Here is a 13533-nt window from a genome sequence, read left to right as displayed (position 1 = left end):
ATCTGAACAACCCAAAGCTGTGAAACCAAACCCAGACAGTCAGAGTGAGCAGCTACATCTGAAAGTTCAGCTTTGAGGCCTTGAAAATTATTGGGAGGTAAAGGAAACCTTTTCTGAATCTTTTCAGATTCTTGAACTTTGAGAAAGATTCAGAAATTTTGCACAGATTCAAAGAATTTGAAATTGGTAAGCTGACGGATGACCAACTAAAGCAGAAGTCCAATACACAAGGACCTGACCACACAGTAGTACGGTGTTCTGAAGGTCCATCCACATTTTTCTGCCATGCTTTGACTCCAACCCTGCATCTACAGTTTCTTTACGAGGTGCAAAGCACTCATTCTCGACCCTACAGCTCCAGAGGGGACATACTTCTAGTTCTGCTGGCATTTCCTCCAACAGCTCCCAAAGCTCGAACAGATCATTGCAATATTTGCTCATGAAATATTCCAGCTGTCTGGTGCAATCATAAGTAGCTCTTGGAAAGTCTTTTTCTGAGCCATTAGCATGGAAGTAATCTCAAGTGACTGGATATATATTGCAGCTAATGGTTGGTCTGGGGCGGTTGGTAAGAGCATGCATATTCTGGCGAGGAGCCAGGGCAGTATCTGTGGAGGCGAAGGAGGAGAAACAACACATGTACTTGCACAGACACACACACATACCCAGCACAGAGCTTCCCATAACCTGTGCTTACGTACTAGCTCTTGCATTCATGTTGCCAGTCAGTGAAATCAAGGGACTTAGAGACTCGCTGAGCCACAAAACCTCCTTTAAGAGTGAGAAGCTGCAGCATTAGGCTGATGTGAGCGGAGGGTGTAAATTGTGATGCAGTGTTGCAGCTCTGGTCTTCAAAAGAAAGCTGAGGCTTCCTGGCAGCTTTTGTTTCCCTGCCTGTATTTTCCTCTCCAAAACTGACAGGTTTCATTCCACATTTTTGCACCTGTGATAGAAACAGGCTCCTTCTCTCTCGCTGTGGAAACAGCATGGTAACACCTTCTTCTTGTATGCACCTATGGGAGTGCAAAGACTTGGGGTCAAAAACTCTCCCACGTGCTCCTGGGAGAATCTCAGGCACTCCTGTTTTAGGGAAATAAGTGGGTTTTGAAGCTGGCCTTTACAAATTAAAAATCACACAGGGATGTAATCAGAGGTGCTGTGCTGCCTTCCCTCCAGGGAGTTTCCCATCCATGCTTTTTGCATCATAGCAAGAATTTTTAAACATCTCACCCTTTAGACAGAGCTGGAAGAAGGTTGATAATGTCAACACGGAGGTTTTTGTGACTTCTTCAGTGAAACTTTTGCCTCAAACTCACCCCTAGTACTAAAGTAAAGGACTTTTCTAGCAAGATGTTTCTTTTCACCACTACACCTTCTTTTATTCAGGGTAATGACATCAGTCATATGAGAAAAAAAATCCTCTTTTGACCTGCTACGAGATGTACTGCCTGTGCTAGCAAGTTCTTTCAAGCATAGGTGAGCCCTAATTAACCACAGACCTAGCTCACTAGACACCTGCCTTACTAGAGCAAGTAAAACTCATTTGATGGCAAGTTTAATACCACAAAACAGAACCAAATTACTCCATGGGGAACTCAGTTCTCTTACAAAGTGTGTCTAATGCATTAGGAAATAAAATAAGGGAATTTTGGTTTGTCTTTCTCTTTTCATTTTGAGTACACGCTAGATTGCATTTGGTATGGTGATACATTCTGGCCTTCCAGCATCATTCATACAGTGTTTTTTCAGGAGAGGATTAACTGATATCAGCAAAATATGTATTTCAAACAGAAAACTTTGCTTTAATAGATATTTATTAATGACTCGGAATAAAAATATTTTGGAACTCCATTTCTGGAAAATAGTTTGAGTTTTCAGTGTTGAATCTCCAACCGAGACAATCAGTATTAGTTTTTCCTGGAATAGACATTTCATTTTCATTCTCATTTTTTAAGTTACCTTCTTCATTTCCTGGAAAATAGCTACAAATGCCTCTCTGTTTCTCTTTTTATCAGTTTTCTAGTTGTCTATCAATCTCATCACCACAGACCATCCAAAGGTCAAATCTCCAGCCAACCCAAATAATCATTTCACTTGTCAGATTTATGAATGTTGTGCTATTTTCTTTTTAGGATGTAAGTATCTTTTGGAGTAGGCATAAGCCTGCCATGGTTCTGATTTCATTGGCTCAAGTGGTATTTGTTTGTTTTTTGGACCTGAGACTGGGCCACTGCAGGGATCTGGTGCTGCAGAGGTTGTGTCTACACTACACAGCCCAGGGATCCAAGCGCTCATCCGTGATCATCTGGGTTTTTAATTTGTTAACCTCTGTTGGTTCCCTGTATAGTCAGAGCAAAGACATGTTCAGGAGGTTGTTCACAGCACCTAAAATTAAATATCCTAAAATAAAATATCCCCTAAAGTGCCAGGGTCTGTCTCCTTCTATTAAAGACGAACCTTGTAAAAACTGGCTTCGGGGTGGAAATTAGGCTAACCCAGGTGCCAGACTCAGCACTAGGAAGCGGTCAAGAGCAGCCCTGCTCATGCTAGTGCCTCGACTTTCCCTGCCAGTCCGACTGCTACGCAAGGATCTAGCTGCCAGCTTTAGATTCCCAGTTGGCAGAGCCATCGACCAGTGGGTACGGACCTCAGACAGGGAATTCCCCCTTCCTCACCGCAGTGAGAGCCTTGCCAATGCTGGCAGATGGCATCCATGGCATCCTGAGTGGGCAGCAGGGAATACCCTTTGAAAGCAACGTCTGAAGCCCCTTTCAGCCAGCCAGTTGTATGGCAAAACATTTGGGCACAGTGAGTAATTGGAAGGGCAGAACTGAGATAATTAAGGGCCAGCCCCATGATTTCTGTCTTGTTTCAATGTTGAGGAGACAACTGTGATGCTAATTTCCACCTGGCTCTGAACAAGGGTGATGGATGTTATGCAGAATGCTTTCCCACGTGCACAGCTCCTTTGCACGGGCCAGAAATACCGCACAGAGGCAGGCAGCTGTGGGTGCCCCACGAGGCTCTGCAGTGGGAGGGAGAGGGGAGCGTTGGGGGTTGGCTGGTGCTTTGGCTCTGCTGCCCAACACAGCCACTGCTGAGCAAGACACAGAGAACCTACCCCTGCTATGGCCTGGTGAAGGTCCAGACTGGGATGGAAACTTCATGCCACCAGCCACTAGAATGGCTGGGATAGCCACTTGTCTCATGCTGGGGCTCAGGAGCTTCCCACCCCACAAATAAGTTGTCCATGCTCCCGTGCCTGCCCTCAGCTGTCCCGTGAAGGCAGCTGGAGCCCTTTCAGAAACGTGTTGGCACACAGCAATTGCTGCTGCTGTCTCGGTCGCCATCCACCTACTCCATACCAAATCTGACAAGCTGTTTCTTTGTGTCTCGGCTGGTTTTTTGAAGTGGACATTTTCAGCTGAGTTTGTGACGCATGACCAATGCCTACCTCCAGAACAGATCAAAACTCCATGCACACTGGGCTGGGAATATAGGATTTAAAGTGACTGACTGAATCCATTTGTATCCTTTTCTCATTTTTTCTCCCATTTCTTTCTACCTTACCTCCCTCTGGCCTTTCCATGGCTTATGTCTATAAAGTGCAGAGCTCAGCTGCAACAGCAGAAACCCCTGCTCCTACCTAGAAAATACCTCCTACTCATCTCTGGATATTTTGCGAGTAGTTAAAAGGGAGTAAGTGAGATCTGGGGCAGAATTTTGTATACTCTGTGCCTGGGGAATGTGTGATACATATATTTTCAGGGGAGCTGGACCAAGTGATGTATCTGGAGTAGGCTTGTTCCCTCAGTTGTTCCCCATTCGTGAGTGTCTCTAGTTGTCACAAAGAGACATGATGTTGCCTGTTCTCTCACCTGAGAGGATGCGGGTATCTTTACATAGGTGGTTTGATTATTCTCCTTTTTCTTGCCTTGTTTCTCCAGATCAATCCAGTGACAGGCCCTCGCGAAGGAGGGACCAAAGTGACCATCCGTGGGGAGAATCTGGGGCTGGAGTTCAGAGATATTGCTTCTCATGTCAAAGTGGCCGGAGTGGAGTGCAAACCACTGGTGGAAGGGTACATCCCAGCAGAGCAGTAAGTTGGGTGTGTGGCAAACAGTGGGCCACAGCACACCTAGTAACAGTCGTTGCTATGTGTAGGGTCTTCTAAGGAATCCATTCCACCCAGCCTTGGGTGATGGGAGATGCCATTCCTCACTTACAGCTCAGGAGCTAATAATCCTTTTATTACTGTATTTGGACTTCATATTTAGATAATCCTCATGGCACATACCCTGAAGTTATCTTCTGTTTTTCACATAACAGCCACCACAGGGTGTGCAGGAATGACCATTAAGCATTACAGCTCCAAAGCTGTCCACCATGCAAGGCTGGAGGACGGAGTGACCCCTGGGGTCAGACCTCAGCCCAGCATTTGTCTGTATATTTAAGTGAAGCTATGTTGATTTACATCAGCTAAGCATATGTCCCACCAAGTACCAACAGCCAAAAGCCACCTCTCTTTAAAGAATAACATAGTCCACAGTTTGGATCCTGAGTTGGAAAGAAGAGGAAGGGTTAAGCCTGCAGTCCATTCCCCAGCACTGTGGGCTGTTTGCTCCAGTTCCATCTATATCCAGACTGCCGAACCATCTCTCAAACTTTGCTTCTGGTTCATATTTTCTCCACAGGATAGTATGTGAGATGGGGGAGGCCAAGCCCAGCCAGCATGCCGGATTCGTGGAAATCTGCGTGGCTGAGTGCAAACCAGAGTTCATGGCCAGGTCCTCACAGCTCTACTACTTTATGGTAAGCTCCAGGGAGAAGTTCTCCTTGACCCTGAAGTTCCTTGGGCCCTGGTTCCCTTTGCTGCATCTATCCATCGTCCTTGACCATCTTGAGCCTCTGAGCTCTTCACTGCCATTCTGAGTGCACCAAATTGTTCTTTCCATTTCCTTTTAAAATCTTGTTATGTGCAAAAATAGCTTGCCTGATTAATGTTTTAACAATCTAATAATAGTCCAAATTATTAGTCCAGTTACAGTTACATACAGTCATGGTCCAAATTAGTACAGAAAATCCTCATTAATAGTTAAAAATGCTATACAGGAATGAAAAGGAGGGGGAAAAAAAAAAAAAAGGAAAAACCCCCTTCCCTAGTATCTTACTTTTCCTGGGTATGATGCTCACCCTCTTGGCATCTCTCCAGGCCCACAGCTGAAGGCACCGGTGTCCCTCAGGAGAAACATAGGTGTTGCCACCACCCCGCTGAGCCCTTCCCTGGCAGGGTGTGATGCCCACGGTGGGGTTTCTTCCTCCTCACTCTCGGCACCCCCGGGGATATGTGGCCACCCCACCTCCCGCTCCCTTCTCCCCGGTGCCCAGCACCAGGGCAGAGCTGCCCAGCACCCAGCCCGGGCACACCAAGGGCTGGTGTTTGCTGGGCAGCGCCTGCCCAGGGCGGCAGCCCTTGGCTGTGCCGGGTGTCCCCAGCGCGGAGCTCAGGCAGGTGGGCACCAGCCCCTTGGCCACGGGACACGTGTGATCCCAGGGACACCCAGCTCAGGGCACAGCCAGCCCAGAGATGTCTGAGACCCTGCGGTGCTGGGCCAGTACAAGGCCTGTGGCCTTTTGCTAGCAAGGACAAAATTTCCTATTTACTGAGCCACAGGCAGTCACCATAGCAGTGGCAAGTGTTTCTGCAAGGTGTAGCATTCAAGGGATGTTTGTGTTAGATGGTCTTTTTGGTGTCCTGGAGAAGCTGTGCTGCACCCCAGCAGCACTAGATCAGGCAGGACCAGTTCACCAGCCAGGCCCCGGGAGAGTTGTAGAGTGTGACTGGGACTCAGTGCAAGTTGGCAACTGGTTTGGGTGCTCCAGAGTGAAAAAATAGACACCAGCAAGCTTGAACTTCAGCTAGCTTTTAAGGGCAGGTGGTTTGGAGAGAGGAAAGAGCTATGAGGAATTTAGAGATGAAGCCAAAAGTTCCTAGGGATGGTGTCTGGTGGGATCACACACACAGCTCCCCCTCAATGTGTGCTGAAGGCACTCAGAGAGCAGCCGTGCTCCTCTTTTTAGAGAGACTGGGCTAGCAAATTGGCTCGCTACACCACCTGTCTGGGACATCAGCTTGCAAAGCAGTCAGAGGGGCTCTGGGCCTGATTCTGGGCTACTAATGATGCAAGTTCAGCCTGAGGCTGTTCATGAAAGCCTCATGGAAGAGAGGAGCAGAGCCAAATACATTGTACACCAGACTTGGTTTTTTGCTCCTTTCTGATAATGCTCCTTGTCCAAGAGACCTGCTTATTGCTCTAAGGCCCCTTGCTGAGGACATGCAAGCATCGCCTGGCCTTGATCTGTGCAGGGTTGAGATGAGAGGGTCTCTTTGTTCCCATCAAAAGCTCCCAAATCCTGCAATGGAATGGGTCTTTTCTGAAATTATTCACGTGGCCAAGCACTTTTTTTTATGGTAAAAGGAACTGGTAACAAATGCAAATTTCTTAGGTTTGCCCCCTGTGCTACAGGAATTTCTCAATTCTCTGTATTTTCTGATGTCACTCAGGTGCTATGGTTGGGTGGGGGTGGGCAGAGAAACACCTTGAGAGGTAGCCCCCACTAGGCAGACAGAAGGGCTCTTTCCAGGACATTACACTTTAATGTGTCACCTTTGCTGCTCTTGGAATTACTGTCTGATTTTGGTCATCCGTGTCCATCTGTGACAGCTTTTCCCTCTGCTTGCCGGCTTTCTGGCTGCCAGCTATCCCAACCGTGCACGAGCATGAAGTCAACAGGGTTTTCTCTGCTGAATACCTTGATACCTTTGTGCTAGACAGAAAAAAATGTAGACACTCTCCAGCTTGCCTATCATATGCCCTCTCCCGTGTCCGTTGCTTCCATAGCAGGAGCTGTGTTTGTTGGTGTGGCTTGGCTTCCTCGGATACTGCTGCCAGGAGGGTAGTGATGTTATTGCAGACATCACAACATGCCTTGGCATCATGCAAGGGTGGGTGGCAGCTTGAAGGGAAGGAAGATGTTTGAAAACGAAGGAAGGGCATCACAGGGGAGACAAATGTTGCTTTCTGACACATAGTAAATCCTCCGGAAAATTGCTTTTCAAAGGGTTTGAAGCAAAACAGGGTCAAATTTGGCCAATAGGTTCAGCCTGTGCTGTAGAAATTGGAAGAGATTATATCTTGAACTCAACAGGGTATTTAATTTCAGTATTTTAAAAAAGAGGTGGCTTAGTTTAGAAATGTTAAGGGAACCAAAGCATTTGGTTGCAGGCTGATTTTTTTATTATTATTATTATTATTCAGTTTGTGGCTATGATTATTGCCATGGTCTTTCAATTAAAAAAATTTAATTCCCCTCGCTTTTCAATTCAGATGCTGAAGCTAGTTTGCCTTTATTCTGCCTTTGGATGAGATTAAGGCCCAGTGCAGGTGATGTGAGCTGCTCTGATAGCATCTCTTCTGGATCTGCTCCTTGTCCCAGGAGACCATTTGCAGCAGGTCTTCTTTCCATCTTTCCCCTTCTTCTGCCCCTGTTGAACCTATAGAAAGGAAACGCAGGTGCACATGCCATGTGGGAGTCACATCTTGCTCTGCTCTTGTTCCCAGGAGGAATGAAGTGGGAACCAAGGTCTTGGCACGCACCATGAGGTCAGTTCAGACACAGCTCTGATGGCAGCTTCTCTGTGGGCAGCCTGTGTGTGTGGAGGAGGCGCTGAAGGAAAGTAAAGGGTTGGGGAGCAGAGGAAAGTTGGCAAGCTCCTAGAAAGGTGCAGAAGATTTCCTGTCCTCTTTTCCCAGTTGTTACTGTCCACTTCAGCCTGTTAGAGATCCACTAGATGCATTGCATTTTCCATCACCTTTCACCAGCAAGGAAATGGTAAATAGCCTGGAGAGTTTTACTGCAAACATGCTGTGCAATATTTATGAAGGCCACTGTGAATAATTAATGGTTTATCTCAACTTTGAAAGCTTAGCCACAAACTCTTTTGTAAGATTTGTTTGGGACATAGCAATGCTTTGCCAAGGAGCATTGCTGAAGTACCTCTGGTCTGTGAGGATCTTCTAAAGGTCATGGCTAGTTTACCTGCCTCTAGGAGAGAGCAGGAAACCCATCCAGGTGTGGGACAAGGGCTTTGGGTCTGTAACTCAAATGTTCCTCTATGGTTTGTAAAGCAGATACTATTGCAGTGCTCTTGTGTAGGCTCTGTGCACCAGGTTGGCCATTCTCAAGCCATTTTCTCCCACCTGGAAGGACCCCTCCCAGCAGCAGCCATCATGGTCAGCAGTAATTAGCACTGGTAGGGGTGGCCATCAATAAGGGATTAAAAAGGAATTGCCATCAGAGCTTGAGGTGGTACCCCAAAAATAACGTACTGAAGTGCACCTTTTGCATCTGCATACTCTTGCTGCATCTTTTATGCCAGTAACAGCTGTTATAGAATATTCCTGGAGAAGTATAAAAGCAGTTTCCAAAACATCATGTCAAAACCAGTCAAGTTTAAACACAAGAAGTGTGCAGTTCTGACAAGAGACTTTTCTACAGAGCTGTGGGTTTCATGCCTGATTTTCATGTTCAGCCCTCTCTCCAAGAGGTAGCTGCATTTTGAACAAAAGCAAAGTGGAAACCTCACTGCTGTTTTTCAAAATGATTAGCCAGAGGGGCACAAGGACAGGGATGGCTTCGTGTGTGCGAAAGAGGGAGCGTGGTGTGTGTCAGGTGGTTTTATAAACATGGATTAATGGTCTCCAAAGCTCAATAAGGTGACTGCGTGATGTACCTGCTCGTTCAGAGGAGCAGAGGAGAGCTTCAAGCATTTGTGTCATCATTCTTAAAGAGAGGAGGAAAAAAATAATCTTCATTTAAATGCATATAGTAGCTTTTCACTTGGGACTGAATGGAAAGTTTTTCTATTAAAATGCAAATGAAAGAATAAACTGTAACTCCAAATTTCTCCCTGAAAATGGATGTCTCCTCTCTGCATTGTGGTAACAGAGTGATTTCTGCATTCAGAGTACAAGTATTTTATCTTTATTTTGGGAAGGGAGAGCAGGAGAGTAAGAAAAAGAGGTTTGAGATTTGGGGTCCCTAAAAGAGTTGTGCCCTTTTCTGATACATTGATACAGCACTGTGTTATGTTTGGAAAAGTGGCTTGGAAAATCAGCAGAAAAAGGAAAAAGGTGTTCATCTGGACAGTGCTCCTTTTGCTGCAGTAGTATTTCAGAGCACATCTCAACATGAACGCTGCTGTGCTGTATCGCTGCCAGACACTCATGTGGTACTAGGCTGTCCCAGCACCCAAGTCTGATAAGGAAATGAGAAAGATATGAGGTCATGCATTGGGCGTGTGGGAGAGGCAAGGCATGAGCTCCGATGCTCTGCTGAACCACAGCTTTCCTCCTTCCCTGGGAAAAAGCCCTTGAGCACAGGGTGAGTTTTTAGGCATCTCTCTGGAGCTATACAGTGGGCCCTGTTCCCTTCTCAGATTGATAGGGTTTAGAGTAATCTTTGCAAGACCTGATAATTTTCATCACTTGTGAGCTCCATAGTTTGGAGGTAGAGAGTCCCCGTTAAGATCCAATCAGCTAGTTCAAGACCCGGTTTACCTTGCAGAGGTGATGTTGCAGGATGGACAAATGACACCTCAGCGATGTCAAACAAGCAGTGGAGATGGGAGATCATGGCTCCAGTGGCTCCAGGCCCCTGGACTGATTTGCAAACACAGAGTGTTTCTGAGCAGATACAAACGCAGGCCTGATTTTGGAGGGGTGGGGAGAACAGGCTGGGCTTAGGTCTGAACTCATCCCACCGCACCTGGCACTCAAGCAAGGTGTCTGTGATAAGACGGTGTCATCCTAGGCTCCTCTATTGTCCAAAAGATACAGTCATCTTCTGAAGTCCAGCTAATGTGATTAACCCCTGGGGGTGCCTACCTCTCTCCTTCACTAAAATGAGAGAAGGAAGGTACCTATGCTCCCCTGCTGTGTTTTCAACATGACCCTTCACCTTCACAGACTCTGACGCTCTCTGACCTCAAGCCAAAGCGGGGACCAGTGTCGGGTGGCACCCAAGTGACAATTACAGGCAACAACCTCAATGCAGGCAGCAATGTCATCGTGACCTTTGGGCGACAACCCTGCCTCTTCTACAGGTACAGATGAGTCCTTGCTACTGTATATGCCTGAGTCTGAAAGACATGAGCGATTATAGTTAAAAGACTTCTTCTGCAGCCCAGAAAACCTGTCCCTCAAGTGCCTCTTCTGCCTGTGGCCATGTCTATTCAGCAACAGGACTTTTGCATTCTGCACCATGTGCAGCCTTACTCTGCATGTTTTGGGATGGGAGAATAGGATTTATTTCATTGTTTTGATTGGTATTTGATGTGCTTTTTTCCATGGCCCCTTGTCAAATTTCACTACAATTCTCCACGGTCCTATGCTTTGCTACTTGCTCTGGGAGTATGTAATTTTAAAGATTCATTTTCATGTCCCTGTGTTAGAAGGGGTGACAAAGAAAATCTGACAACATAGGTTCTAAGTATTAAACCACGTCCCTTTTATCCCAAAATAGTCCTGTAGTGCTAAGAAATGGATGATTTGCAACATTTTAGCTCTGGGTTGGCTCCTGTTCAATTGCAGTTCAGAGAGGCTTAATGTCAGTGTTACCTGCTGAACCTTCCCTGATCCCTGTGAGAATGAGTCTGAATCCAATTCCCAAGGGCTCCTGCAGCTCAAAATTACTCTGTGCAACACATTTTGCTGCCAGGATCGGTGCAGGTTGAAGACGAAGTTGGCACATTTCTCCTAGCATATCCTTAGCAGAAGAAGGGCTCATTCACAGGAGACCTGGGACCACTGTCTTGGGGCAATGCCCTTCCCTCTCCTGACTGTGGGGATCCTCTTTAGCCACCTGTCATGACTGTGGTGTGATTCAGCATCTATAATTCAGGAGGGTGAAGTCACAGCTTGTGATTTAAAAGGCTAAGTGGGAACCACAGCTGCTTGGAGATGCTTACTGAAGAGACCGGGGGGTTTAGGAGGAATTGAGCATGGCCTTTCGGGGGAATTTGGAGAGCACCTGAGGGTGCAGTCAGTGAGGACAAATGGCATGTTGCAAGGAAGGATGCACTCTGCTTCATCCTTTCTAGGGGTGTAAGATGAGGCTGCATCACAAAACACAGGACTGGGGAGATTGAGGGTGTTTGGAGCCTAGATTTTGGGCTCTTTATGGAAGGTAAGAGCCGTGGCAAAATTCAGATCCGGAGCTGGTTTTGAGCCCTGCCCAAAAGGAAATGTTTATGCAGAATCCTCTTTGAGTATAATCATAAAGTGCTTCCCACTATATTAACACCTTTCATGCAAAGATCTTAGACATGCTGCGAAGTGCACTTAAACATGGCTTACAGTCCTAATGCAAAGTAAACTTTATTACTCCAGACTGGAAAGTTGAAGTACAAACACCCCTTTTTATGAGCCACTGCTGTGTATGTCTGCAGATGGGACGGAAACATCCATTTAATCACACACTCTCTGATGGAGAGAGGTCTGGTTTGGACTTCTCTTGAGGTTCAGTTTTCACTCTGAGACCTGAGAAATGATGGCTCTTGTGGTTTTATTTAAACTAACTATTTAAATGAAAAGGCAATGTCACTTCCTCAGATAAATGTGTTGCACTATTCACAGCATAGTCCTGTAATGGTGAGTTTCACCACTTCACAGTTTCTAGGTTTAAGGTCACAGGACATAGATTAAGTAGCTGGGCTCTTTTTGGCACCGGTTGTTTTGCTGCTGGTAGCACCTGGTTTGTATTTATGTGCTTCTACTCACAGGAGATCCACCAAGCATATTGTCTGTAACACCACTGCCTCTGATGAAGGCTTTGAGAAGGTGAAGGTGTCTGTGAGAGTGGATAAGGCCAAGATACATCAGGAGTTACAGTATGAATATGTAGAGGATCCAACCATCCTGAGGATTGAGCCCGAGTGGAGCATCTTCAGGTAAGCATTCCATAGACACTCCCCCATACCACCTGACATGGTTTTCTAATGCAGCACTAATGTGTTCATACTGGTCCTAGATACAGAAAACTGATTTCCAAGCATTGTGGTCACTAAGAAATAGATTTGTGCAGAGATACTTCCCAAAGCCCAAGATCATGAGGGCTGGTGGACTTGCCTTCTGGGAAGACTAAAAGGGGAGACAAAGCAGTGTATTGTGCATTCATTACAACACCTTGGATGCTCAACATGTGTCTGTGCTCATGCGTACCCTGGGACAACATTTCCACATAGTCTAGTGAGGGATAGGTGGGAGCAGGGTCCTTTCTCCAAACAAATGCCTTATATTCCAAACCTAAATGATCGTGCACCCCACCTTCACTAGCAGAGCCAAGCTTCCTGGCTTAATGCATAAAATCCAGCTGCCAATGCTTACCAGAAGCTTGCCTTGAAGACTCCATGCTTTAATTACAAAGGTAGATGCAGCAGATCTCCAACTTAGTGCTGAAGCATTCTCCCTCTTCACTGCAGCTCAGGGTTTATCTCCAGCACCAGGATGCTCCCTGTCTGCATAATATTACAGAACACTGGAGCTAGTTAAACTACATGGTTGTATCCTTAAAAACTGAAATTCCTAGTGCTTCTGGCCATGACTGTGTTTCAGGCCCCACTGGGATGGGTCCACAGCTTTGCATGGCAGCAGGACCAGTCAGTGATTTCTTAAAACGAAGCATAAATGTCAAACTGCTTAAAGAAGTGAATCTTCCTTGGGTTTGGAAGCTTCAATTCCTACCTTTCCCACAGCCTTCATGGTCTTGCTGGCTTTGGACTGAGCATTGCTTGTTTGGCCATTGTGCCTGAAAGCCCCAGGGCTGTCTCCCAAGATGAAACGCAAAGGGAGCCCTGGTCCCTGCCCTATTAACAGCCTTCCTTCTCGTTAGGCATCCCTTTTTCTCTTCACCCCATTGATGCTGCTTTGGTGAATTCAGAGGCTTCACATGAAGGTGTCTGAGAGGAACATTTGCCCTGGTTGTAGAAGACATCAAAGCAGTACCCAAATGCTCTCAGAAGCCTGCAGAAATGGCCTCAGGAAGAGAGAAATTGGTCATTAAATGCACTGGTATTTCCTTGAAAAGATACAAAATAAGAAATCTTAGTCTCCCCCCATTCATCCACAGCAGCTTTCTGCTTCCCTGTCAAATCGTACTGATCGGAGTATCTAGGGATTAGGAGCAGGGCTTGTAAATCCCCACAGTTCAGCTCCTGTCCAGAAGATGTTTCCACAAATCAATTAGTGCCTTTAATTACCATGAGGGAATTTACCGATTTAGCTGGATTGAATCTTTGCACGTTGGTCTTGAAGCTTTAGTGTCTGGATTTTCCATTTGGGGTTTTTATTTTCAGTCAGAGTTCAGGTTATCAGTGAAATGAGAAATCGCTTTAGTCTCTTCCTTATTAAAGTATGTTCAGTGCTGGTTAAAAGGTGCAAGATTGACAGCCTGGGAGAGTGAATTCCCCTGTCA

The 13533-nt window shown here is 46.2% G+C and overlaps 1 protein-coding gene across 2 annotated transcripts in view; it reads left to right on the top strand.

The window, feature by feature from the left end:
• The window catches only part of PLXNA4 (plexin A4), a 456052-nt gene that overhangs the window by 379274 nt on the left and 63245 nt on the right, over positions 1–13533 (top strand). For both annotated transcript variants that reach the window (XM_005236707.3, XM_027785664.2), the window contains exons 13-16: positions 3948–4099; positions 4695–4812; positions 10029–10165; positions 11843–12010. In XM_005236707.3, coding sequence (XP_005236764.1) covers positions 3948–4099; positions 4695–4812; positions 10029–10165; positions 11843–12010 — 575 coding nt within the window. The remainder of the gene's footprint in view (positions 1–3947; positions 4100–4694; positions 4813–10028; positions 10166–11842; positions 12011–13533) is intronic.

This window comes from Falco peregrinus, chromosome 6 (genome assembly GCF_023634155.1).
Source record: "Falco peregrinus isolate bFalPer1 chromosome 6, bFalPer1.pri, whole genome shotgun sequence".
Taxonomy (NCBI): domain Eukaryota; kingdom Metazoa; phylum Chordata; class Aves; order Falconiformes; family Falconidae; genus Falco; species Falco peregrinus.
This window is presented reverse-complemented; position numbering and strand designations above follow the sequence as displayed.